Here is a 26007-nt window from a genome sequence, read left to right as displayed (position 1 = left end):
TAGCTCATTCCTTTTTAGTGTTGAATAATATTCCGTTATCTAGATGTACCACAGTTTATCCTTTTACCTACCAGAATACATCTTAGTTGCTTCCAAGTTTTGGAAATTATTAATAAAGCTGCTACAAACATCTGTGTGCAGGTTTCTGGGTAGACATCCTCTTTATTATTTGTTTAAATTTACTTTTTTATTGAAGCAGAGTTGACATACAATATTACATTAGTTTCAGGTGTATACCATAGTGATTCAAAAATTATATACATTATGAAATGCTCACCATAACTGTAGTTACCATCTGTCACTGTAATTATTATAACATTATTGACAATATTTCCAATGCTGTACTTTTCATCCTTTTTTATCTTTATTTATTGTGGAAATAATTTTGCAGTATCATATATCAAGTCATTATGTTATATGCCTAAAACTAATACAATGTTATATGTCAATTATATCTCAATAAAACTGTGGTGGGGGAAAGAATTATCTCATTTAATTCTCAAAGAAAGGATGGAGCCCTAAGTCCATGGTGGTGGTGTTTTTAATAAATTAAGCTATACTTGGCTTCTCAACCAACTCTTATTTACTAACAAGAATTCAAAAAAGAGTAGGAGTGGGTTTTTTAAACGTATTTTAAAAAAATTTGTCTATTTGATTTTTGCTTGTTCCCTCTCTATTTCTACACGTTCAGATCCTATCTCTTCTTTAGAGTTTTATTGACTTTGAAACAGAGAGAGAAGAGAGTGTGAAAGGAGGGAGGAGTTGAGGCAGAGGGAAAAGCAGGCTCCTTGCTGAGCAGGGAGCCTGACAAGGGACTCGATCCCAGGACCCTGGGACCATGACCTGAGCCGAAGGCAGATGCTTAACCAATTGAGCCACCCAGGTGCCCCCAGATTCTATCTCTTTTTGAAAGTCCAACTTAAAATGAGAAATTCTACATTGTTGTCAATATAAATTACATTGTGATCCTCACCATGTGTATTATTTGCTGTTTAGTATGTGACTTTGCTGATATAAAATCATCTTAACAATTCTTGGGCTTATAAATCCAGGCAAAATGAATGTATGTTAACCATAAACATTGTACAGATTTCCCAAGTAAACAAAATGTTGAAAAATCAAATAGAAAACACTTCCTTGAAGAAAACAGGGGCAACAAGAACTCTTATACTTCACTGAAGGGACCATGGATTGGTACAAACACTTGAAAAACCAGTTTGACAGTATCTAGAAAATAGGCATGCTTCATAACCTAGTAGTTCTACTCCTAGATATACACCGTAGAGTGATTTTTGTACATATGTACATATCCAAGAATGTTCATAATGGCATGCATGGTTCATAATAGCCAAAACTATAAACAACTCTAATTTCCATTAACAATAGAATGAATGATTAACTATATTCACACAATAAAAATAAGTAATCTATAGAACTACACAATAACATGGTAGAAACTTAAAAATAAATGTTGATTGAAAGAAGGCAGAAACAAAATATATAACGTATGATTCTATTTGTATAGTTCAAAAGCAAGCAAAATAAACCATAGCATTTAGGGATGTGTATTTAGAGGGTAAAAGCAAGGACATATTTATTATAACAAGCAAATTAGTAATTACTTCTTGAAGAAAGGGATTGTGTTAGGGGAGGGAGATGGGCAGGGCTTCTAAAGACATTTGTAATATCTCTTTGTGGTTACATGAACATTTGCTTTATGATTTGTTAATTTATGTATTATGTACTTTTCTGTGTTACATTTCTAGTACAAAAAATTAAACAAGAGAAAAACCAAAGGTTTTTTATTGCTCTTTATTTAAAAACCTAACCAGATGGACCCTGGTGTTTGTATTGTCTTGTTGTTATTCAGTCTGAAAATAAACAATGGAAGTATGCAACAGTGTAATGAAGCCATAGCATTTACAGGATTCTCAAATGGGTACAATATAAAACCTGTCATAAAAATTAGTAAAAGACACAAGGTAGAAAACATTTTAATACTGGTACAATGGCAATAGCAGCTTTATAAATGTTTATATATAGGATTTCTATAGCATTTTTAAATGAACATTTATTCCATAAGAATGATCAAATCATCATATTTAAACTGAGACAGTACACAGTGGTTATTAATATAAGCATTATAAATGCCCCATAAAACATTGTCACAGATACTCAAATGTTTTATTCTCAGTGATCATTCCTTTTATTCTTATATAATATAAATGTAGCTAGCAGACTTTGTTTTTTGTTTTAATCTAGAAGCAGGTATGGTTTTTTGGGGTTTTTAAAAAAGATTTTCTTTACTTATTTGACACAGAGAGACAGCGAGAGAGGGAACACAAGCAGGGGGAGTGGGAGAGGGAGAAGCAGGCTTCCTGCTGAGCAGGGAGCCCAACGAGGGGCTCGATCCCAGGACCCTGAGATCATGACCTGAGCCGAAGGCAGATGCTTAACCGCTGAGCCACCCAGGCACCCCAGCAGGTATGTTTCTTAACTTTATTACCTGTTTAATTTTCATTCATAAATGTGTTTGTAAATATAAATGTGGGTCTCATAAGAACAAAACATCGTCCCTAGGTCTGCTTTCCAGTCTGGTGACTTTCCACAACACTCTATTTGGCATCTCAAAGCAGTACTTATCTGTGGAAACATAGGCATTTCTGGGAAATGAGTAAAATATCTTTTGTAGCCTATGCTAAAATGATGATATTTCAAGGATATCATCGTGTAGCTGCTTCCTGTCAGGCTAGGAAGTTCGGTGAAGATCTGAAAGACCTTGCTTTCTATCCATGAGCAGCTGCTACCCTTATTCTTGGAACTGCAGGGGATCAAAGCTAATCCTGCACCTTCAGTCACAGGAACTCACCCAATTGAGAGTTCCCCTTCCTCTGTGATACATAACACATTAGTAATGGGGATCCTGGCTGAAGCCATAATTGTGTGCACCACTAAGCAGACATGTCTGACAAGCTGGGGGCTCCCAGGAATGCTTGGCAACTTTGTAGGGGACTGACCGATAGGGTGACCAGATACAATAAAGAATGCCCCATTAAAGTTGAATTTCAGATAAACAATGAATAACTTTTTTAGTATAAATATATAGCTTCCCTACAATATTTGGGACATACTAATACTAAACAAACAAACAAAAAACCAAAAAACACCAAACCCATCCATTGTTTAACAGGACATATTTATATTTAAAAGTTATTTTTTTTATCTGAAATTCAAATTTGGCTCTCATATATTTATAATGGCTAAATCTGGCAACCCTGGGCTGGCAGGAAAGAACAAAAATCCAGTGAGGTGTTCATTATTACTGTTACTGAAGCTATAGGCTGATGAGGATAGGAATTAGGTCTCACAGAGAATCTGCCATGGACTTCAGATAATCCTTGGCAGGCCACTGTGGAAAATACAAGGTTCATGTTGAGATCATCGTAAAACATAATTAGCTGCATGAATGCGGACAGAAAATATCAAAGAAAGGAGTATCTCAGCCTTCGGCGAGTCAGATATGACTACCTAAATATCATTTCTAGCTGCTAGAAATGGTACATTCTAATTTTTAAGGTTATATTGGACATTTTCCTTCAAATCCATTTGGAAATTAATTGGGTTGGGATGGGGGATGGTCTTACCTCTTAACTGTTTACAGTAAACAGAAATCAAATCTAGAGCATCTTTTTTACTGATCAAGTCTGTAGCACTTAGTGAATGTACTAGCTTTACAGTCGGAAATACTTTTACTTTTCTTTTTAATTACCTGAGAACACGCAAGGAGAAAAGGAATCGGGTTATTTCATTTAGTTTTTAACAAATCAGGTTATTTTCTTAATGTCAAAACTGTGCCTATTGAATATAAGTTTGTTATCTAGTTAAATTTGAACAACCTGTCCAACCTAAATTGGGTAATTCAAGGATAAACGTCACTTTGAGGATTGCATTTTTCCATCTGTTCTCTTATTGATCATGCAAACTAAAAAACACCCAAGTACCCACTTTATATCACAGTATGTATGGGGGCTCTGCACATACTTTAATTCTTCAAATGGAATTATATATTAGTATAATAATTTATACATACCCTACTACATTAAAAAAAGGGTTGGGGTGATTTTATCTGTGTATTTTATGGATCATCATGGGGTGTCTGGCAGAGTTGGCATCAGTTTTGTTCATCAAAGCTGCTTGTAGAAAGTGGCAGAGTTTGAGTTGGGCTTCTAGGGTGAGCCATCTATGAAAAAAAAAAGAGTCCCAATTATAATATGAATTATGTTCCTGTGGCCAACACAGATCTCCTTCCTCACGAACAGAATCCAGATTTTGTTCAGGGCAGCAATGTAGCCAGCCTCTAAAAACCACTCTTCCCAGTTTTTCTGATATAATCAGAAGTTCCTGGATGGCCCCTGTTTAAAGAGATGGGGGGTAGCTTACCTAGCACACCCTTTTGTCCTTTGCCTTTCTCTTTCTCTTGCCTAGAATGTGGACACCGGGCTTCAGGAGGTGTAGGCATTCTTTACCGTGAGGATAAAAGCCACACCTTAAGGACGGAAGTGCAGGGATGACACGGTGAAGCTGCTGCACCAGTTACGGGCTGCCTACTTCCCAAGGGAATAGGTATGAAAAATAAGCCCCTACTTGGTTAAGCCACGGTGGTCAGATTTTTGTTGCCTGATGCAAAAGCAAATTTTGTTACCAAATGCAAAACCTAACTTATACAGTTGCTTCAGACTTAAAGGAAAAAGGAAGCCTAAGGGCTGGGGGGGGGGGAGGAGTCATTCTTTGTCTAACAACAGTTTTACAAAAACTTCCTCCTACTAAGTAGATTTTGGCGAATACCTCATATGGCAGAGATCTTTTCTGGGACTTTTGATGTTGTTGCTTGGTATGTGTGCTTATTATTTATCGTATTTTCATTTATTTCCATATTACTCATTATAGTAATTATGGGATAGGGCAGGGACAAAAAAGAATCCCAGAGCTGAACAAAGAAAGGAAGGGGCTTAGTGTTTCAGTGAGGCCTCTCCCTTCTGCCCCTGCCCTTCATAATTCATGTGGTATCACCAAGGAATGTGCTCTGGGGGTAGGCTCCCTGCTGGATGCTCCAAAAGGAGGGAAGGGGAATGTGGCCACACCTCCAAAGGAGGCCGTGTAGTGTGTGTGTGGGGGGCAAGTTTATTGGCAACAGGGAAACCAAGCTGTCTGCAAAAGGCACTGATTCGTAATGAGGAAACAAAGGGAGGACAGTGTTGGGTTGGCAAAGTGTCCGCAGTGAAGTCTGTGGTGTGTCTCTGTCGCCAGAGGAAGATGGAAATATAAGCTTCATAGCCAAAGAGGCCAGCAGCCCCGTGTCCCAGCATTCCGGTAGGAGTGGCAGAAGGATGGCTACTCCCCACAGATCCAGTGATAGAGGTGAACGGGGAGACGACAGACAAACAGGGTTTGGAAGAAATCACATCAGGCCCCACTGATATACTGGATTTTGGTGTATGGGTCATACGTGTAGGTGGCAAAGAAGAAAGCTGCCAAGACTTTTCCTATCAACTGTGCATGATCTGATCCCTATCTACGTCTCCATCCCTGTCTTTCACCACCGTCAGACTTGCTCTCTCTTACAGCTACTTTGGCCCCTTTTCTGTTTCTCAGTTAGGCCATGATCCCTCCACCATGAGACTCTTTATGCTGTTCTTTTTGCCTGGAGCTCTTTCCTCTCAGACATCATGGTGGGCCCACCCCCTTATCCCATAGATACCCTTCGTAGTTAACGCCTATTCATCCTTCAAGTCTCACTTCATCACTTCCTAAGGGAATCCTTCCTAGATCACCCAGGCTAGATCAAGTTCCTCTATGGGTTCCCACAGAACCCCATTCCTTTCCTTTATAGTACTTACCTCAGTGTAGAATTATACAAATATGTGATTATTTAATTAATGTCTGTTTTCCCCACTAGGCTGAAAGCTCCAAGACAATGAAGCTAGGTCTGTTATTGCTTACCACCATATCCCTGGTACCCCAGCACAGTGCCTGGCATGTAGGAAATGCTTAATAAATACTTATCTAAAGTAATTAATAAAACCATATATTCATGGTTACAGTAGAGATGATAATGCTAGCTATGTCACAGAATTTTATAAAGCCTAAATATGAAAGTGTTTTGTAAAGCATAAGGTACCATTTAAAAATTATTATAAGAAAGATCCTTTAGATTATATGATTCTAAATAAATGATCTTGAAGAAAAGGAAACTTTTTTTTTTTTTTTTTTCTTTTCTTAAAAGCTTACCTGAAACTTTCTCCTCAAGGCCCGGGTCATTACTGGAGTCAGCCCAGTTCCTGTTTCCATATTTTCTTTATTGGTAAGTGGGGTTCCACCTGGGCTCCTGCAAAGATATTGACAATATTAGAAGCTGTATTTTATGCTGACTTTTCAAATGGATTTAAAAAACATAAAGATAAGAGAGTGTATTACCTCTCTACATCAACTTTTCTAAGTAGTTTCCGCAGATCAATCTGGCTTTTACCAGGGGTACTGATGAAATAAAGATATAAAAGTTAGAGCTTGCCAGATTTTATCATCTTTCTCAAAGCAAAGCAGCCATTTCTATAGGCAATGTCCTAGAAAGTAGTTCTATTTGTTACATTAAAAAATAGCAGCAGAGGGGCGCCTGGCTGGCTCAGTCAGTACAGTGTGTGACTCTTAATCTCAGGGTCTTGAGTTCAAGCCCCATGTTGAGCATGGAGCCTACTTAAAAATAGCAGTAGATGCTGATAGGAGCATAAAGTGATAAAATTGTCCTAATAAGTCATATGGCTTGATGCAGTAATTATACATATAAGAATCCATCTTAGGGAAAGACTCAGCTATGCACACAGATGATGGACAAGGATGTTCACTGAAAAGTTAGAAATAAAAAATCATAAACAACCTAAATGTCTCAGAACAAGAGTTTATCTATGAAATTTGCATATAATAAACTGTGTATACTGAAGAAGTCATGGGCGCCCGGGTGACTCAGTAGGTTAGGCGTCTGCTTTCGGCTCAGGTCATGATCCCAGGGTGCTGGGATGGAGTCCCACATCGGGCTCCCTGCTTGGTGGGGAGTCTGCTTCTCCCTCTACCCCTCACCCCTGCTTGTGCTCTCACTCTCTTTCATGCTTTCTCTCTCAAATAAATAAATAAAATCTTAAGAAGAAAAAGTCAAAATGATGCTTTAAACTGATTTTTAATAAGATGGGAGAAAGTTCTTGACACATTAAATGGGAAAAGCCTTAACTGTATGTACAGTATGATTATACACAGGTACACACACACACACACACACACACAGATTTCATCGATTCCAAGACAGACATACTAGTTCTCATATTTTATTATTTCTGAAATTGGGCTGATTTAAAAATTCTTTTTTTTTTCTTTTTTTAAGTAAACTCTATCCCCAACATGGGACTCAAACTCACGACCCAGAGATCAGGAGTTGTATGTTCTTCCAACTGAGCCAGCCAGGTGCTCCTAAAAAAATTCTTGATATTATTTCTTTTCCTCCCAAATTCATTTATTTTTATTTTTACTTTTATTTTTAAGTAATCTCTGTGCCCAGCCTGGGGCTCGAGCTCACAACCTGAAATCAAGAGTCCCATGCTCCACTGACTAAGCCAGCCAGGCGCCCCGAGCCACCCCCACCCCCAAATCCACTATTACATCAATGGTGTATCTTATAATAAACAGCACAATGAAATGGAAATAATAGAGTAGATGCCTACACAAAGACTAGAATGATAAACAACAGTATGTTAATAGTAGCTATCTTCAATCATACAGTTATTTGAATGATTTTGTTTTCTTCTTTTAAAAAAAATTTTTTTTAAAGATTTTATTTATTTGAGAGAGAGAGAGACTACAAGCAGGGGGAAGGGCAGAGGGACAAGCAGACTCCCCTCTGAGATCACAAACTGAGCTGAAGGCAGATGCTTAACTGACTGAACCACCCAGGCGCCCCCGTTTTTCTTTTTTAAACTTTTCTGTGGATTTCCAGTTTTCTACCATAAGCATATATAACTTTAAAAGTTAGAGATAAGCAAAAAATCATTCTTTTAAGTAACAGTAGAGCATAACACAGTGTAGTTCCTTACATCAAGACATTTGTAACTCGAGTTGATAGCACTTTGGAGTTGGGCTTCAGGGTGACACGCTGCAGGTCAGAGACAGTAACTAGTGGATGCTGTGCCTTTGGTGATGGTACAAGCTTTAATCACAAAATGAGACAGTATCAAAAGACACACTTAAAAACATCATTCAAAATGTAAACATGCTGCAACAATGAATACTTGAATGCTGGGTATGTGTAAGATATATCCACTACTCAATTTTTATTTCAAAGCTTCAAAATATGTCTCTACTTCTTTAGATCAATGGTTGGTCGATAAAACTGCCTAATTAAATAATTTTGCCATCTACACATTTTGTTGAGGAGATCCAAAACTACTCAAATAAAACATCAAATACTTACCTCAGAATGGCGTCTGTACATAGGACTTATGCTTATTTTCCAGAAAGGGACAACCAGGTTAAAAGCTGAAAGACCATGTGTATGGTCAGTGACATCTTACCTTCTTCCTTTCATCAAAACACTGTGTCTTCTTTAATTTCACAGTCAGTAGATCTTCAACTGTTATCTGCATGGGTCCATCTTTTTTTAATGGTCCAGCCTTAAAATGACATGGAGAGGTTAGAATTCAAATTGTAACTAGGATATCTAGTCAAATACAAATCCAAATCTAGTTTTTAAAGACTCAGTGAAAAACTAACTCTTATTTTACCCTAGGAACCTATCAAATTCTTTTCATTCAACCAAGAATGATCCTGTTTTCAGTACCCACAGATATTAATGCTATTGCAAAGTATTCATCAAAATGTAAGGCTCTGACAGGAAATAAGAGATGAGCTAGTTCCCTGCCACCATGCATCTTCCTCAGGAGTCGTTATTATACGACAGGAGTTGAAGGAGTTCCTCAAATCAAGGTGGAGTTTTGCTTGAATTACCTAAAAAGTTGACTCAGTTCCCATAGAACAAGAATGTGTAGTCAGAAGGACAAGCATTATGGCAGACATAATAGGCTCTGGATTTAACCCAGCCATTTTAAACCAAATATATCTGGGGTGAAAATTCAGCAGATTTTTAAATAGGGTCATGATTGTCTTAGTGACTCACAGATATTCCCTTGGTGGATAAGTAATTAATGGAAACTGGTCCTTCAGCTTAATGACATTATACTTTAGGGTCTACCAACTCTTTTTTTTTTTTTTTTTTTTTAAGATTTTATTTATTTATTTGACAGAGATAGAGACAGCCAGAGAGAGAGGGAACACAAGCAGGGGGAGTGGGAGAGGAAGAAGCAGGCTCCTAGCGGAGGAGCCTGATGTGGGGCTCGATCCCAGAACGCCGGGATCACGCCCTGAGCCGAAGGCAGACGCCTAACCGCTGTGCCGCCCAGGCGCGCCCCCCACCAACTCTTTTTATTCTGACTTGACTCACTAAGCCACCTTCTGTTTTTCATTTGGTTTCTCAGGGATGTTTTTCTTTTGGTAAAAAGATATTCTGAGAAGCCATAAGGAATATTCCGATCTCTTGGCTTTCACTCATTTATCCTTTAAAAAAAAAAATCATCACTTTTCTCTCTAAATCCAGCTTTTGTGAGTTCCCACAGGCCTGGGTTTTTAAGAACGTAGTAATTGACATAATGAAGATACGGAATCAGGAAAAAAAATGCAGCTTTCCTCTCCAAACCCTTAGTCTCGTCTTAAAAAGGCCACCTTTGCTTTACTACTACATTATACACTGACCCAAACCCATCATTACTAGACTGTGTCCCACCTGAAGTGCTTTAGTGCGATCGGAGTTTCTGAGCAGCACAGGTGCTGTAGGCCGGGGAGGGGGAGGCAGAGGAGGAGGGGGAGGGGGAGGCGGTGGTGGCGGTGGAGGAAGAGGAGGAAGATGGGCGGCCGGCTGTGGCAGTGTGGGAGGAAGCACAGGTCGGGAGTCTCCAGGCGTGGTTAGCACACCGGCAGGCACATCTGTGAGTTTACCACTTGTGTGACAGGTTTGACCACAGCTTGGGCAGGAAGAATTTTCCGAGACAGTCTGTAAGAAAACATTACATTTGGCAAATGAATAACAGATCAATTTGGTTCTTGCGGCTCAGAGGCATTGAGATAATAGCTACCGTGTACTGAATGCTTTCTCAATCAACTATGTGTTTTTTAATATTTTCCCATTTATCGAAAGCCCATTCATTCATATATTTGTTCTGTGTGTGCAATATGCCAGGCACTGTGGGTACCATGTGAACCCTGTCTGTTACATCATGGAGCTGACAGTCTGGTAAGGAAGGCAGACATTAAACACATACCCCCCCAGTACAAAATAAAATAATGCTTCAGTGAAAACAATGAAGTGTGCCGTGGGCATGAATAGTGATAAACCTGGAGATTGGTATTTAGCCATAATCTCAAGGATGAATTGTAATTTATCAGGTCTCAAGGGAGATAAGGTCTGGGGAAAGAGTTCCTGGCAGAGGGAAAAATACTTAATACAGCCAAGAATGCAGTATATTCGGGGCACCTGGGTGTCTCAGTCGGTTAAGTGTCTGCCTTCAGGTCAGGTCGTGATCTTTGGGTCCTGGGATAGAGCCCTGAGTCGGGCTTCCTGCTCAGCAGGGAGTCTGCTTCTCTCCCCTCTCCACTGCTCATTCTCTCTCTCTCTCTCTCTCTCTCGAATAAATAAAATCTTATTAAAAAAAAGGAATGTAGTATATTCAAGGACTGATAAAAAGGCCAAGTGGATGGAACATGAAGGTTATGGGCTGAATTGTGTCCCCCAGCACCTCCCCCACCAATTCATATGTTGAAGCCCTAACCTTAGTACCTCAGGATTCCTTTGAAGGCAGGGCCTTTAAAGAGGTGATTAAGTTAAAATGAGGCTATTAGAGTGGGCTGTCATCCAATTTGACTGGTGTCCTTATAAAGAAGAAATCTGAACATACAGGAGAAACATTAGGGATGTGTGTGCAGAGACAAGATGATTTGAGGATACAGTGAGAAGACAAAGGAGAGAGGCCTAAGAAGAAACTAACTCTGCCAACACCTTGATGTCAGACTTTTAGGCTCTAGAACTGTGGGAAAATAAATTTCTGTTCTATTAGCCACCCCGTCCATGCTACTTTATTATGGCGGCCCTGGGGAATGAAAAATAACCTATGAAGTAAGATGGTGTGTTTGTTTCCAATGGCTGCTTTATCCAATTGTCACAAATTGGGTGGCTTAAAACAATCAAAATTCATTTTGTCGCAGTGCCGGAGGCTAGAAGTCTAAAATCAAGATGACAGCAGGGCTGGGCTACCTCCCAATGCTCTAGGGAAGAATCTGTTCCTTGCCTCTTCCTGTTTTTGGTAGCTATGGGCATTCCTGAGCTTGAGACTACATCACTCTAATCTCTGCCTGTGCTCCCACTGCTCCTCCTCTCCTCTGTGTGTGTTCTGCTCTGTGTCTCTTTTATAAGGACATTTGTTATTGGATTTAGGGCCCACTCAGATAATAGAGTATGATCTCCTCTTCTCAAAATCCTTAACTTAAGGGGTGCCTGGCAACTCTTGATCTCAGGGTCATGAGTTCAAGCCCCATGTCGGGCGTAGAGATTACTTAAAAAAAAATCCGTAACTTAATTACATGGGCAAAGACCCTTTCCCCAAATAAGGTCATATTTATAGGTTTCAGGGATTAGGACTTGGACATATCTTTTGGAGGCCATTGATTCAGCCCACCACAGATGACATCATCCTCATTTTTAGAAGAGGAAACTCAGGCCTAGAGGAGTAAGGTGATTTGCCTTTCTTCCTGTCTAATTCATCTTGAGGTACAAATTTTGGGACAAGGGCTGTAATCGCAGAAGCTTCACTGCAAACCAACAAGTGCAATGTTTGTTTTTTGAGACATTGAGAATAGGGGCCCTGCTTAGGGGAGTTTGGAGACAGTGGATATTTATGGCTTTTTCTGCCTCTATCAGTCAAGAAAATAGAAATCATCCTGAGTATTTAAAAGAGGGCGAAGGTAATGTGGGGAGTTGGTTATATTGATGGTGAAAGAGCTGAAAATACACAGGGGACATTGAGGCAGCCCAGAGATTAGCAAATGCAAAAAGCCATGAATACTCTGAGGCTGGAGGGACAAAAGGAAGAGCAGTATAACCAGATCTCTAGAGGTAGGTTGAGCCAGAGAATCAAGAAACCTGGTAGACTTACCTGGAGGGAGCTGGAGGGAGGGAGACAACAACAACCATCACCAGAGAAATTGCCCAATGCAGAGAACAAAGGGGAAAAACACACTCCCTTCACACCCCCACCAATGTCTCATCAGTGTCTTCCATTAGCCAAGCACAACTGGAACCAGGTGACATGGAGCTTAGGACATACAGCCTGCATGGGTTAGCCCCAGTGCAGTGCAGAGCAGAGCCTTGAAGCCTAAGGAACAGATCTGCGGGCAAACAGGCCCAAGACTAGCACTTGCCTGTAGCCATTCCTCCTTCTGGTAAAAGCACGCTGGGATTCCTATGGGGGATGACCCCTGCCCTCCTTCCCTAATTCCAGATTTCTTTTATTTATTTTTTTTTTAAGATTTTATTTATTTATTCGACAGAGATAGAGACAGCCAGCGAGAGAGGGAACACAAGCAGGGGGAGTGGGAGAGGAAGAAGCAGGCTCATAGCGGAGGAGCCTGATGTGGGGCTCGATCCCATAACGCCAGGATCACGCCCTGAGCGTGAAGGCAGACGCTTAACCGCTGTGCCACCCAGGCGCCCCAAGATTTCTTTTTTATTTAACAATACCAACCTTCAGTGTTTCCTGGAGCTTGCATAATTCACTTTCCAAAATGCAAAACCGTTGTTTTAGACGGTGAAGTTCTCGGTGGCAGAAACGGGATGGAAAGATGGTGTCTTTCAATACTTCTAAACTCTGAAATTCAAAAATAAACAAGCCTGAATTCTTTTTAAGTTTTTTTTATTTTTATTAATTTTTTTTAAAGGTTTTATTTATTATTTGACAGAGAGAGAGAGAGACAGCCAGCGAGAGAGGGAACACAAGCAGGGGGAGTGGGAGAGGAAGAAGCAGGCTCCCAGTGGAGCAGGGAGCCCGATGCGGGGCTCGATCCCAGGACCCTGGGATCACGCCCTGAGCCGAAGGCAGACGCTTAACGACTGTGCCACCCAGGCGCCCCTCACAAACTTGAATTCTTTAAGCAACATGATCAAGACAGGAAAAAAGGGAAAAGAAAGTGGTTTGATGTATGTTTTACAGAAGCAAAGGCATACATGACCCCGCAATTTCATCTTACCTGAGCTTAGCCTGAGTGTTGTGCTGACCTGAAGACACGCACATGTGAATACACATACCAAGTATGTAGAAAAACCATATTGCTGAAAATGGGTATGTCAAACTCATACCTGGGCCATGCAGTTCTGGCACCAATTGTACATAGACCACACTCTATTTGTCCAAAGTTTTACGGTATCTTTGATATTGGGAAATCTGAAGTTCCAGGATGGTCTTAGCCAGCTTCTGCTAAGGGATGTGTCTGCTGAAGGAATAACCACTCTATAGGAAAAACAAAACCAAACAAACTCCTGAGTTGGAACAACAGCTCTATTTAAATAACAAGCTAGTTACGGGGCACTTGGGTGGCTCAGTCAGTTGAGCATGCAACTCTTGGTTTTGGCTCAGGTTGTCATCTCAGGGTCGTGAGACTGAGCCCCACATCTGGCTCTGCACTCAGCAGGAGTCTGCTTGGGATTCTCTCTCTCCCTCTGCCCCTCCCATCATTTGCTATCTCTCTCTCAAGTAAATATTTAAAAAATAAAATAACAAGCTAGTTTTATAGTATGACTCAGGAGCAGAGACTATCTAAAGCCAAATTTTCCATTAAATTCTAGAGTTCCAAGAGGTACTTATGCAACAATTTATTTTATAAATAAATAGTAGTAAATAAAATAAATAGTAAGTAAAGAGGCATCAGGGATTCAATAATGAACAAAGTAGATAAAAACCATGCCCTCATTTGACTTACATGTCTTGGGAGAAAGGTAAAAAAGTAAGTAAATAAGTAACATATATGGATTGTTAGTGAATAAATACTATGAGGAAAAGGATAGAGCAAGAGAGAAATGTTGGGTGGAGGTGAAATTTTATTTTATTTTTATTTTTTTAAAGATTTTATTTATTTCTTTGACAGAGAGAGAGAGAGACAGCGAGAGAGGGAACACAAGCAAGGGAAGTGGGAGAGGGAGAAGCAGGCCTCCCGCTGAGCTGGGTGCCCAGTGCGGGGCTCAATCCGGAGACCCTGGGATCATCACCTGAGCCAAAGGCAGACGCTTAACGGACTGAGCCACCCAGGCGCCCTGGAGGTGAAATTTTAGGTAGAGTAGCTACGGAAGTCTCACTGAGAAAGTGATGTTTGAGAAAAAAACCTAAAAAAGTAAAGAAGCTAGCAATACAGGGGTGCCTGGCTGACTTAGTCGGTAGAATATGCGACTCTTGATCAATGGTCATGAGTTCAAACCCCACTTTGAGCATGGGGCCTACTTAAAAAAAAAAAATGAAGAAGCTAGCAACACAAATATCTGGGAGAAGAGCATTCCAGGCAAGGGTAATATTAAATGCAAAGGCCTGAGAGAGCAACTTGTCTGAGGTGTCTAGGGAATAGCAAGGAGGCCAGGATGGCTAGGATGGAGAAACTGAAGGGTAGGGTATTAGGAGATAATGTCAAAGTCATATCATAATGGCCTTGTGGGTCATCAAGGGATTTTAATTTTGACTCTAACATAGGCAGACATTGGAGAGTTTTTATTTATTTATTTTTATATAATTTCTACACCCAACATAGAGTTTGAACTCACGATCCCGAGATCAAGAGTCATGCACTCTTCCAGCTGAGCCAGCCAGGCGCCCCAGGAAAGACATTGGAGAGTTTTAAGCAGAGGGGCAATATGACATGATTTTTAACAGGCTCACTCTGACTGTTGTGGTGAAACACACTGCAGAGGGGCAAGGGCAGAAGCAGGAAGGCCAGTTAGGAGCCGATTTCAATATTCAAGAGAAACAGATGGGTTAAGGATAATATCATGGTTAATGCTTTTTGAGGGCCAGTTTATTTTACAAATTTTTCTATAGGGGTATCTGGGTTGCTCAGTTGGTTAAGCGGCTGCCTTTGGCTCCGATGGTGATCCTAGGGTCCTGGGACTGAGCCCCAGAACCCCACATTGGGCTCCCTGCTCAGCGGCGGGCCAGATTCTCCCTCCGCCCCTCTGTTCCTGCTTGTGCTTGCTCTCCCCCTCACCCTGTGTCAAATAAATAAAGAAAATCTTTAAGAAAAATAGAAAGAAAGAAAGAAAGAAAGAAAGAAAGAAAGAAAGAAAGAAAGAAAGAAAGAAATTGTAAATAAAAAAAATTAATTTTTTTTCTGTAAAGAGAGCTGTAACAACAAAATGTATAAAGTATGTCATTGTGAAACCCGGTATCCTAGGCGTCCTATAACTCAGTCTCTTTCAGTAACACATTTAAATCTGCGTCCCAGAGAATAACTGACAAAACTTTACCAAAACTAAGATTTAAATTCCAGTTATATACCTCTCTTTCATCACTTAGTTACCAGATTTATACAATTAAACTGACTAGGGAAGGAGAAAATAGTTCTGTGCATCTCCAATACAATTTCTTGTGATTTTTACTTCTTTTAAACTTTTGTTTTTTTTAAAGATTATTTATTTGAGAGAGACAGAGAGAGAACAAGTGGGGGGAGGAGCTGAGGAAGAAGGAGAAGCAGCCTCCCTGCTGAGCAGGGAGCCCAGGGACGCGGGGCTCTATCCCAGGACCCCGAGATCATGACCTGGGCCGAATACAGATGTTCAACCGACTGAGCCACTGAGGCACCCCATAAACTCCCCCCCCAAGATTTTATTTATTTATTGATTTGAGAGAAAGAAGGAGGAGGGGGAGGGGCAGAGGGGGAGGGAGAAGCAGACTCCCCACTGAGCAGGGGGCCCAGGGGACAACTCTGGGATCAAAACCTGAGCTGAAGCCAGAAAGCTTAACCAACTGAGCCACCCAGGCACCCCTAAACTCTTAAACTATGGTCACCACAAAAAATTTAGAATGCTCAGTCAAAATTTAATTTCTGATGAGGGACGTATAATTTTTTAGTGTAAGTATACTGTAAATGTTGCGTGCGATGGTATTAAAAAATATTCATTTTTTATCTGAACTTTAATTGGGCATTCTGTATTTTTATTTGCTAACTCTGGTAACCCTATCCTTAACAGATCAGATTTTTAGTATTTTTTTCTTTTCCACACTTACCTTTCTGGTGAGGGTGGTGGAGGAGGAGGTGTAATTAGCTTGGGCTGAAAGTGAGAGGCTTCTCTCTTTTTGAATAATCTTTTTGCTTTGGCTTTTAGCTTTCTTCTTCGTTGCTTGAACTTGGGCATGATTTCTGTAGAGAAAAAATTTTTTTTTACATTTTTTATTTTAGAATAATATATACATATAGAAAATGCAAAAATCTTAACTGTACAGTTTAATATATTATCACAACATGAACACACCCTTGTAACCACCACTTTGGTTAAGAAATAGACCGCGACCAGGGGCGCCTGGGTGACACAGCGGTTGGGCGTCTGCCTTTGGCTCAGGGTGTGATCCCGGCATTCTGGGATCGAGCCCCACATCAGGTTTCTCCGCTATGAGCCTGCTTCTTCCTCTCCCACTCCCCCTGCTTGTGTTCCCTCTCTCGCTGGCTGTCTCTATCTCTGTCGAATAAATAAATAAAATCTTAAAAAAAAAAAAAAAAAGAAATAGATCGCAACCAGCATCCCAGAAGTCCCCTGAAGTGAAGAAAAAGTTAAACCCAGATTTAAAGTATCTTTAGAGACTTGGCTTTGGCATTACGTTGCTCTCTAATTTCGTTTTCCTTGTCTTGTTTTTCTTCATTAAGTCAAGTGTATTCCCATTTCTTATAAGAGAGAAAAGGGCTAGAGCTGGATTAGTTATTAAAAGAAGTTTCTTTCCAGTAACATTTATTGAACACCCACTGTGATAGGTGGAGTTGGTAGTGGAAGAAACAATTTGGGGGGGGGGGGGAAGAAACAAATTTAACTATTGAATGTCCATTTGCTTTTAGGCACCTTCACATACGTTTTCTCAGTGAATCCTCACCACCCTGCAAGATTTTATCCCTGAGGAAGAAGATTTTTATTCTCATTTTTACATTAAGAATAAACTGAGACATAGAAAGATTACATGATTTGCCCAATGTAATGCAGTAAATAAATAACTCTCCGAAGACCATGTTCTTTCTAACACTCTGTGCGGCAACAGTTGATTGAATAGGTGACATACGATGCAATAGCAGTTCCCCCAAATCTAAGACCCCAAATGTTTCCAAACATTTATTTTAAAGCATTTTAAAACACTACCTAGTGTATTTAGATTTTAATCTAGATCCTTTTCTGAAGAAAATTAAGTCAGAGCTAGTTTGATGTGAAGAAGGGCTTTGCTGGTCGCTGTTGTTGCTACCTGAGGAACAAAGATGTTATTCAAGCCGCAGAACTAAAAATGGTCTCAAGGGCTGGGCCTCCTTCCCTTCAAACTCACATCTGAATAGGAACAATTGGCCTTTAAAGTACACATTCATTCCACTTTTGTTCACCCAGTAACCTTTCAATACTTGGTATGCAGCTCTAGGCTTGCTCAGCTCTCAGATTGCACTGGCTGAAGAACCTCCTTTTACTGGCTGTGGGTTGAAAAACCTCAGAAGTGGCTTACTGTAGTTCCAAGAGCTTTGGTCTTGCAGAGGGCACCCCTAATGGCAATGGATGACAGTGCATATATCAACAGTCCTTCTAGGAGGAAAGATTCTCGATAACATCTTACTGAACTGATGCCAGGTCTCAAACTAGCAGAGTTTTCCTTAATTGTTCTTAGAGGCATGGGAGATAAACCAAAAAATTGTTAGCTGATTTCACTTGTATTATATTACTTCTCTTTCCTGCTGAAATAATGAAAGAAGGCTAAGCGTGGATCTTTTTTTTTTTTTTATAATTTTTAAAAAACATTTTATGTATTTCAGGCAGAGCGAGAGAGAGCAAGAGTGGGGAGGGGGCGCCTGGGTGGCACAGTGAAGCTTCAGGCAGAATGAGAGAGAGCAAGAGTGGGGGGGGGTGCCTGGGTGGCGCAGTCCTTAAGCGTCTGCCTTCGGCTCAGGGCGTGATCCCAGAGTTCTGGGATCGAGCCCCACATCAAGCTCCTCCGCTAGGAGCCTGCTTCTTCCTCTCCCACTCCCCCTGCTTGTGTTCCCTCTCTCGCTGGCTGTCTCTCTATGTCAAATTAATAAATAAAATCTTAAAAAAAAAAAAAGTGGGGAGGAGGATGGGGAGGGACAGAGGGAGAAGCGGAGCCTGATGGGGGCTCGATCCCAGGACCCTGGGATCAAGATCTGAGCCAAAGGCAGATGCTTAACCGACTGAGCCATCCAGGCGCCCCTAAGCAAGGATCATTAAATGCAAAGGATGTTTAAAGGATTCACTGATTTTTTTTTAAACAAACTTAAAATAACACAAAACAAAAATGCTCTGAAGGAAGATGTTTAGGAGAGCCTCAGAGAAGACAGCAATCTTGCGGTTCCCTGAAAAAAAGATTAAACCTCATCAAATCTATGCCCACGACTTTCTGTGGAGAGATGTCACTGTGAACCTCTATCTAAGGTCCAGAGTTCAGTGGGTGAAATCCCCAGAAACAGAGACTTCCATGGTAACCTCCTCTTCCTTGTCTTCCATCTGCCCCTATGCAGCCCTCCCCCCTTCTGTTCCCTCTCTCCTTTGATGTCTTTTGTTAGACATCAAAGTGACACAGAGAACTGGCCGCCTGCCTGTTTTTTCCCTATATTTGCCAATCCCTCAGTTATAAAAATAGACTTTAGAAAGGAGCTGGACATTCTGGTTTAAACTTGGTAGATTGGCTCTATACCTTTATCTCCACTCCAATGGTGTGCTGGGGCTGGCGACAACTGATACATTTTCAGGAACTCTGTGCGTTAGTTGTTAAACACATCCACCATTAAAATTAAATTATAGAAACTTTTAATTAGATGATTTATATTTAAAATGGTAATAAAGGGATGCCTGCGTGGCTCAGTTGGTTAAGTGTCTGCCTTCGGTTCAGGTCATGATCTCAGGGTCCTGGGATGGAGTCCCACATCGGGCTCCTTGCTCGGTGAGGAGTCTGCTTCTCCCTCTGCCGTCATTCCCCCTGCTCATGCTCTCTCTCTCTTGCTCTTGCTCTCTCTTTCTGACAAATAAATAAATAAAATCTTTTTAAAAAATAAATACAGTGGTAATAAATACGATGCAAAACTCATCACTTCCTAGTGATTTTACTATTATCTATGCTCTTGAGGTTGTTTACTTATTGTATCTATATAGCGAAAATGCTATAAAATGTTCATTTCTTTCCAATTCCACATTCAGTGATTTCACATTGAAAACCTGAAATTGGCTATGATGGGAGTATTTACATCAGGGATATTAAAAACACCACAAATCACAGCTTGATTCATTATGTTGTTGATTCTTAAGAGAGATTTTTAAAGAAGATGTTAATAATACAGATTGGATTTAAAAGCATTATCTTGGGGGCACCTGGTTGGCTCAGTCGGTTAAGCATCTGCCTTCGGCTTAGGTCATGATCCCAGGGTCCTGGGATGGAGCCCCATGACCAGCTCCCTGCTCAGCGGGGTGTCTGCTTCTCCCCCCCCGCCCACCATCCCTCCTGCTCGTGTGTGGCCGTGGGCTCTCTCTCTCAAATACATAAAATAAAATCTTTTTAAGAAGTGCATATCTTGTCTGTAGTTGTTACATTGTGAAAAGCATTAAAAAAATTGAGGAATATTCTGGTATTTGAAAATGATTATTTGATTCATCAAACAAGTTGCTTACATAATTGAAATGAAGTTCCACTATAAATCTTTATGTTTTGCTTTATCATATTCCAGAGTAAATGAAAAGATCAACTGACATTCCTATTAGGACTATACTTGTTTATAAATTGGAACCATAGCAGGGCACCTGGGTGGCTTAGTCTGTTAAGTGTTCAACTTTTAGTTTCGTCTCAGGTCATGATCTCCAGGTTGTAAGATCAAGCCCCAAGTGGGCTCCATGCCCAGCTCAGAGTATGCTTGAGATTCTCTCCCTTCTCCTCTGCCCTTCCCCTCTCTTGCTCTCTCTCTCTAAAATAAAAAAATAAATAAAATCTTAAAAAAAAATAAATTGGACCATAGCTTGGCTAAGGATACAAGAAGTCTGTAAAAATCAACAATAGTATTATCTGAGAATCAACTGCATATGAAATTTATAATAACATCATAGGGGTGCCTGGCTGGCTCAGTCATTAGAGCATGTGATGCTAGATCTCAGGGTTGTGAATTCAAACCCCATGTTGGGTATAGAACTTACTTAAAAAAAAAAAGCATTGTATATATTTTATTATTGTTTATAATAATTTTATTATTACCCAATGTCAGTAAATCTATAATAAAATTATGCATATGTATCTATTAAACATTTATTAGCACACTATTGGTCCAAACCCTTCTGAAACATAACAAAAAAAGGCAGTAAAGGAGTGGTGAATGTATTTTTCTTTCTTTTTTAAAAATTTTAATTTTTTTTAAGAAATGTCTACACCCAAATTGGGGTCAAACTTACAACCTCAAGATCAAGAGTTACACATTCGACAGACTAAGCCAGCCAGTTGCCTCAAGGAGTGGTAGTATAACATAATGTATAGAGTTGTCAAATCACTACGTTGTACACTTGAAGCTAATGTAGCTTTGTGTGTCAGCTCTACTTCAATTAAAGAAAAGGGGGGGGCACCTGGGTGGCTCAGTTGGCTAAGCATCCAACTCTTGATCTCAGCTCAGGTCTTGATCTCAGGTCATGAATTCAAGCCCTGCCTTGGGCTCCACGCTGGGCATGGAGCCTACTTAAAAGAAAGAAGGAGAGAGAGAGAGAAAAAAGAAAAAGAAAAAGAAAAAGAAAAAGAGAGAAAGAAAGAAAGAAAGAAAGAAAGAAAGAAAGAAAGAAAGAAAGAAAGAAAGAGAGAGAGAGAGAAAGAAAAGGAGACAGAAAAAGTAAGGTCAGTAAAGGAATAAAAAAACCATAAACCCATAAAACAAAGAATGGGAGCAGACTATGGGAGATGATGAATGTCAACAAATTATGGAAAATGGAAAGCAGATGGATGTGTTGGCAGAGCAGAAGGTAGAGCTTTGACTGCCTGTGGTAGGGAAGCCAACTGGAAGCAAGACAATTCTCAGAAACTTTAAGTAAGAGGATTCTAGACTTGAAGGCACTAGAACCTTGAAAGTTTGGGGTGGGGTTAGAATAGGATTAATTAAATTTTTATAAGGATTGGATTGGCCTCTGGAGTCTGTCTTCCAGTCCTTTGTAGCCAGGCAGCTCCTGGCATTTATGTCCTCTCCAGTAATGATAGATAGGTTTATTCTCTGGAGAAGTTGAACCATAGAGGTGCTGAACTGGGGCCATGAGGCTTAGCAATAGCCAAGGCATGTGTCATCATTCAGAAGATATGGGATGATCCTGAACTGAAAAGTAAGACTTTTCAATCCCTTTCCTCAGCTCAGCTCCCAGAACACAGGCCACCTGTTTTAATTCCCTGACTCAAACCCCCATACCTTTTGTTTCCCCTTGAAGAAGACTGGAAGATTCCGCTCTGGGGAAATTAGCTCACCTGAGAAAAAGGACATATAGATACCGACATTAGGGTCTCCCCAAAATGGCCTAAAACTTTTATATTTTAACTGTTGTATTACTTTAGGAGAGCGTGTCTGGGTGGCTCAGGGTCTCAGGGTCCTGGGATCAAGTCCTACATCAGGTTCCCTACTCTGCAGGGAGTCTGCTTCTCACTCTGCCCCTCCTCCTCCTTGTTTTCTCAATTTCTCTCTCAAACAAACAAACAAATAAATAAATAAATAAAATCTTTATTAAAGAAAAGTTTCAGGAGAAAACAGAAAAATGGAGAGAATTTTGTCAAATAAACAATACAGAAATATTCTCTAGAACTGAAGGGCTTGAATTTCCAGATTGAAATGGTCCACTCGGTATCATGAATAAAAGAAGATCCACATTGAGGCATGACATCACAAAAATAAAGTGGAGGGGTGCCTGGGTGGCTCAGTTGGTTAAGTGTCTGCCTTTAGCTCTCCCGATCTTGGGTCCTGGGATCGAGCCCTGCATTGGGCTCTCTGCTCACGGGGGAGTTTGCTTCTCCCTCTCCCTCTATAATCTCTCTCACATAAATAAAAATCTTAAAAAAATAAAAAGAGGCGATTCAAAGGCTTCAGGAGAGAGAAAACAATATAGAGACAGAGGACTGAGCAGAGAATAGCATCACACTCCCAACAGCCACACTGGAATTCTGAATGAAAATGTTTTCAATCCTGGAATTCCACACCTGGCCAAATGTTCAGTCAAGTGTGAGCACAGAATTAAGATAAACAATGACAATGTCCAGGATAATGGTGACCACAAGTTCTTGGAAGACAGCTTGGCAGCAGGCCTAGGGCAGGGGTCAGCAAACCTTTTCCATAAAGGGCCAGATAATAAATATTTTAGGCTTTGTAAGCCATCTGGTCTGTATTACAGCCACTCAACTCTGCCACTGTAGCACCCAAACAGCCATGGACAATACCTAAATGAGCATGGCTGTGTTTAAATAATTTTTTTTTCAAGAAATTTTATTTATTGCCACTGAAATGTGAATTTCATATAATTTTCATGTGTCACAAAATATTATTCTTTGTTTGATTTTCCTTCAACTATTACAAATTGTAAAAACCATTCTTAGCTCACGAGACCTACAAAAACAGTAGTTTGCTGATTCTAGTCTTCACTGGCACACACAGCCGGTGAAGTGAACAAGATTGATAGCAGGCTTCAGTAACATTGTCTCTAAGGAAAAAAAGGGAAATCAATAAATTACCTAGTGTATTGACCATTCTGAGCTGAGTTTACCATTCCTCTGGCAAGCTGGGGTCAAATTATGATAAATGTTTAAAAAATAACATTTAAAAATGACTAGGAAAAAATGTCCAAAAAAATGTAATCATAGTAACACTACATGTTCTGCTGTTAAACCATATTTAGTAGCATAAACATTGAATGGTATAGGTATATTGTGAGGATAGGAGAGAAAGTGGAAATCAGCAGTTGTCTAAATTTGTTTTTAAAAATTTTATTTATTTATTTGTCAGAGAGAGAGAGCACAAGCAGAGGAAGAGGCAGGCAGAGGGAGAAGCAGGCTCCCCGCTGAATGAGGAGCCCAATGCGGGGCTCGATTCCAGGACCCTGGATCACGACCTGAGCCGAAGGCAGATGCTTAGCCAAGTGAGCCACCCAGGTGTCCCAGTAGTTGTCTAAATTTATGTAAGTGTCTAAAAGTGGAAAGAAGGAAGGAAGGAAGGAAGGAAGGAAGGAAGGAAGGAAGAAGAAGAAAGAAAGAAAGAAAGAAAGAAAGAAAGAAAGAAAGAAAGAAAGAAAGAAAAAGAAAGAGAAAGAAAAAGAGAAAAAGAAAGAAAGAAAGAAAGAAAGAAAGAAAGAAAGAAAGAAAGAAAGAAAAAGAAAAGGGAAGGAAGGAAAGAAGGAAGGAAGGAAGTTAGGAAGGGAGGAAGAGAAAGAAAAGGAATAGTATTGTAAGCATGTCATTTAGAAACATGGAAGTAAACACCGGAAACAATTACAAGAATGGATAGTATTGCTTTTGGCAAGTGGGAGTCAGGATTAGAGAGAAATGATTCAGAAGACTGTCACTGTTTGTTTGTTTCTAACTATAATAAGCCTTATAGTAGTATTTGACAGTTAACCTCTGGTATATATTATTAGCTAGAAAAATAGAGTACCATCATTCTAAAACTGGGCCTTATCTTTCTATCCCTTTCCTGTGGTTGTTCCAATGCCCGTGCATTCAAATTTCTAAAGAGTCCTACACAAGCTGATTAAAAACAACCTATACTACCACACACACAAAAAGTGAGGAAATTAGGATACTCCACTATAGAATAGAAAATGCATATATTAATACATTAAATATTAAATATATTTATTAAATATATATTAAATATATGAAATATATATTCCACTTATATACATATATTCATATACATGAATTAGAAACATTTATCTGATTAATTCATCCTGTTTCTTTTTATCACCCCTCCCCTTTCTGTCCTGATTTCAGTTGCCTGCCTTTGCCATCTTTCCCATTTTTTTATTTTTGATATATAGTCTATTTCCCCTACTCTTTATTTTGAAAAATTTCAAATCTTGAGAAAATTTATAATACTATAATTAATACTCATATGTCAGCATCTGAAACAAATGTAACATTGTGTGCCGACTATACTTCCAGAAAAAAATAAATAAAAAATAAAAAAAGATCATGTTAATTCTGCAAAAAAAATAGTCATATATTATTCACCTAGACTCCCCAATTGTTATCTGTTAACTTTCTTTCTGTATAGGTGGTGTGTATAATACATATTATACACTATATATATATATATATATAATTTACATGTAAGTGTATGTAAAATATAAATTTATATTTTATATTATTTTATATATATAAAATATATATAAATAATAGAATAAGAATTACTCTATATTGTATATATATACTCTATATTGTATATATATATATACTCTAAATTATATTTATATATACATATATATATGTATTATTTTATATTACTCAGTTGGCACTGCTGCTTCTATTAAAACTCCACCCAGAGACAGAAGGGCTTTTGGTCAGAGGTACTTCCAGAACTGTGGCAGCAATGAAAATAACATTTGCATTTTATTACCCTCTTCGTAAAACACATTTTAATGTAGGTTCTTACCACTTTCCAATAAACAGCTTGCAGTCAATTAATCAATTTCCATTACCAGTTCAATTCATTACCCTTGAACATTCATAGGGCTATTTCTGGGGGCGACGGGTGGCTTAGTGGCTAAGCGTCTGCCTTCGGCTCAGGGCGTGATCCTGGTGTTCTGGGATAGAGCCCCACATCAGGCTCCTCCGCTGGGAGCCTGCTTCTTCCTCTCCTACTCCCCCTGCTTGTGTTCCCTCTCTCGCTGGCTGTCTCTGGCTCTGCCAAAAAAATAAATAAAATCTTTAAAAAAATAGGGCTATTTCTGGTACTTGATTGTATTTAATTTTGTTTTACGCAGTGCAACATTGCTTTAGTTCCTGTCTTTCTCTGAAGAGATTGCAGCTCCCTAAAACGTAGTCCAACACAGTATTAAGCACAAATAAACAGGGCACACTTTTAAAAATTGACACACTCACAAAACGTCTGACGATACTAAGAGCTTATCTAGGAACATGGTAATACTGCCGGTCAAGAAATGTATATTTTCAAACTTTAACGTGCGTAAGAATCATTGGGGGTGGGAGATCTTGTTAAAATTCATATTCTGATTCAGTGGGTCTGGGTGGAGCCCGATAATTTGCATTGTTAACAAGCGCCTCACTGATGCAGATGCTGTTGGTCCCCGGACAACACTTAATAGCAAAGATCTAAAGGAACATGCAAAAGGAAGGCAGATGCTTTGCTCCAAAACGTATTTTGCGGAGCGTTAATTAAATATAAGTATGGTTAGGGCGGAGCCAGGGCGAGCACTTCTTACCCAACCTCAAACCTCCTCTTCCCAATTTCATCTCCCGGAGTCCAGCCAAAGTCCCCACCTCCGTAAATCTTGAGAACACAAGCAGCAACAGGCCCAGCTACTGAAGACGCGAGCCCAGGTAACAAAGGGAGATCTCCTTGCACTTACAAGTCTGAGAGCCCGGGATTAGATGGAGTCCGGGTAGTGGCCTCTCCCTCGCC

General features: G+C 39.8%; 1 protein-coding gene across 3 annotated transcripts; it reads right to left on the bottom strand.

Annotated features, from left to right (window-relative positions):
* Window positions 1–1813: 1813 nt before the first annotated feature.
* On the bottom strand, window positions 1814–26007 carry PRR11 (proline rich 11). 3 transcript variants are annotated; one of them, XM_057318000.1, is made up of 12 exons: window positions 25955–26007; window positions 25018–25268; window positions 21796–21851; window positions 16407–16539; window positions 13499–13649; window positions 12888–13010; window positions 9878–10144; window positions 8613–8711; window positions 8136–8248; window positions 6475–6534; window positions 6289–6385; window positions 1814–4240 (listed from the first exon to the last, which is right to left on the bottom strand). In XM_057318000.1, the coding sequence occupies exons 4-12, from the start codon at window positions 16532–16534 to the stop codon at window positions 4172–4174; spliced, it is 1107 nt and encodes a 368-aa protein (XP_057173983.1). In that variant the 5' UTR covers window positions 16535–16539; window positions 21796–21851; window positions 25018–25268; window positions 25955–26007; the 3' UTR covers window positions 1814–4171. The 3 variants fall into 3 exon arrangements, with proteins under 3 accessions (XP_057173983.1, XP_057173982.1, XP_026373249.2); XM_057317999.1 differs by lacking the exon at window positions 21796–21851; XM_026517464.4 differs by lacking the exons at window positions 21796–21851; window positions 25018–25268; window positions 25955–26007 and adding an exon at window positions 16652–16846.

The sequence above is a fragment of the Ursus arctos genome, unplaced genomic scaffold (assembly GCF_023065955.2).
Source record: "Ursus arctos isolate Adak ecotype North America unplaced genomic scaffold, UrsArc2.0 scaffold_24, whole genome shotgun sequence".
Classification (NCBI taxonomy): Eukaryota; Metazoa; Chordata; class Mammalia; order Carnivora; family Ursidae; genus Ursus; species Ursus arctos.
Note: the sequence above shows the minus strand (reverse complement) of the source record. Positions and strands in the feature narration are given on the sequence as shown.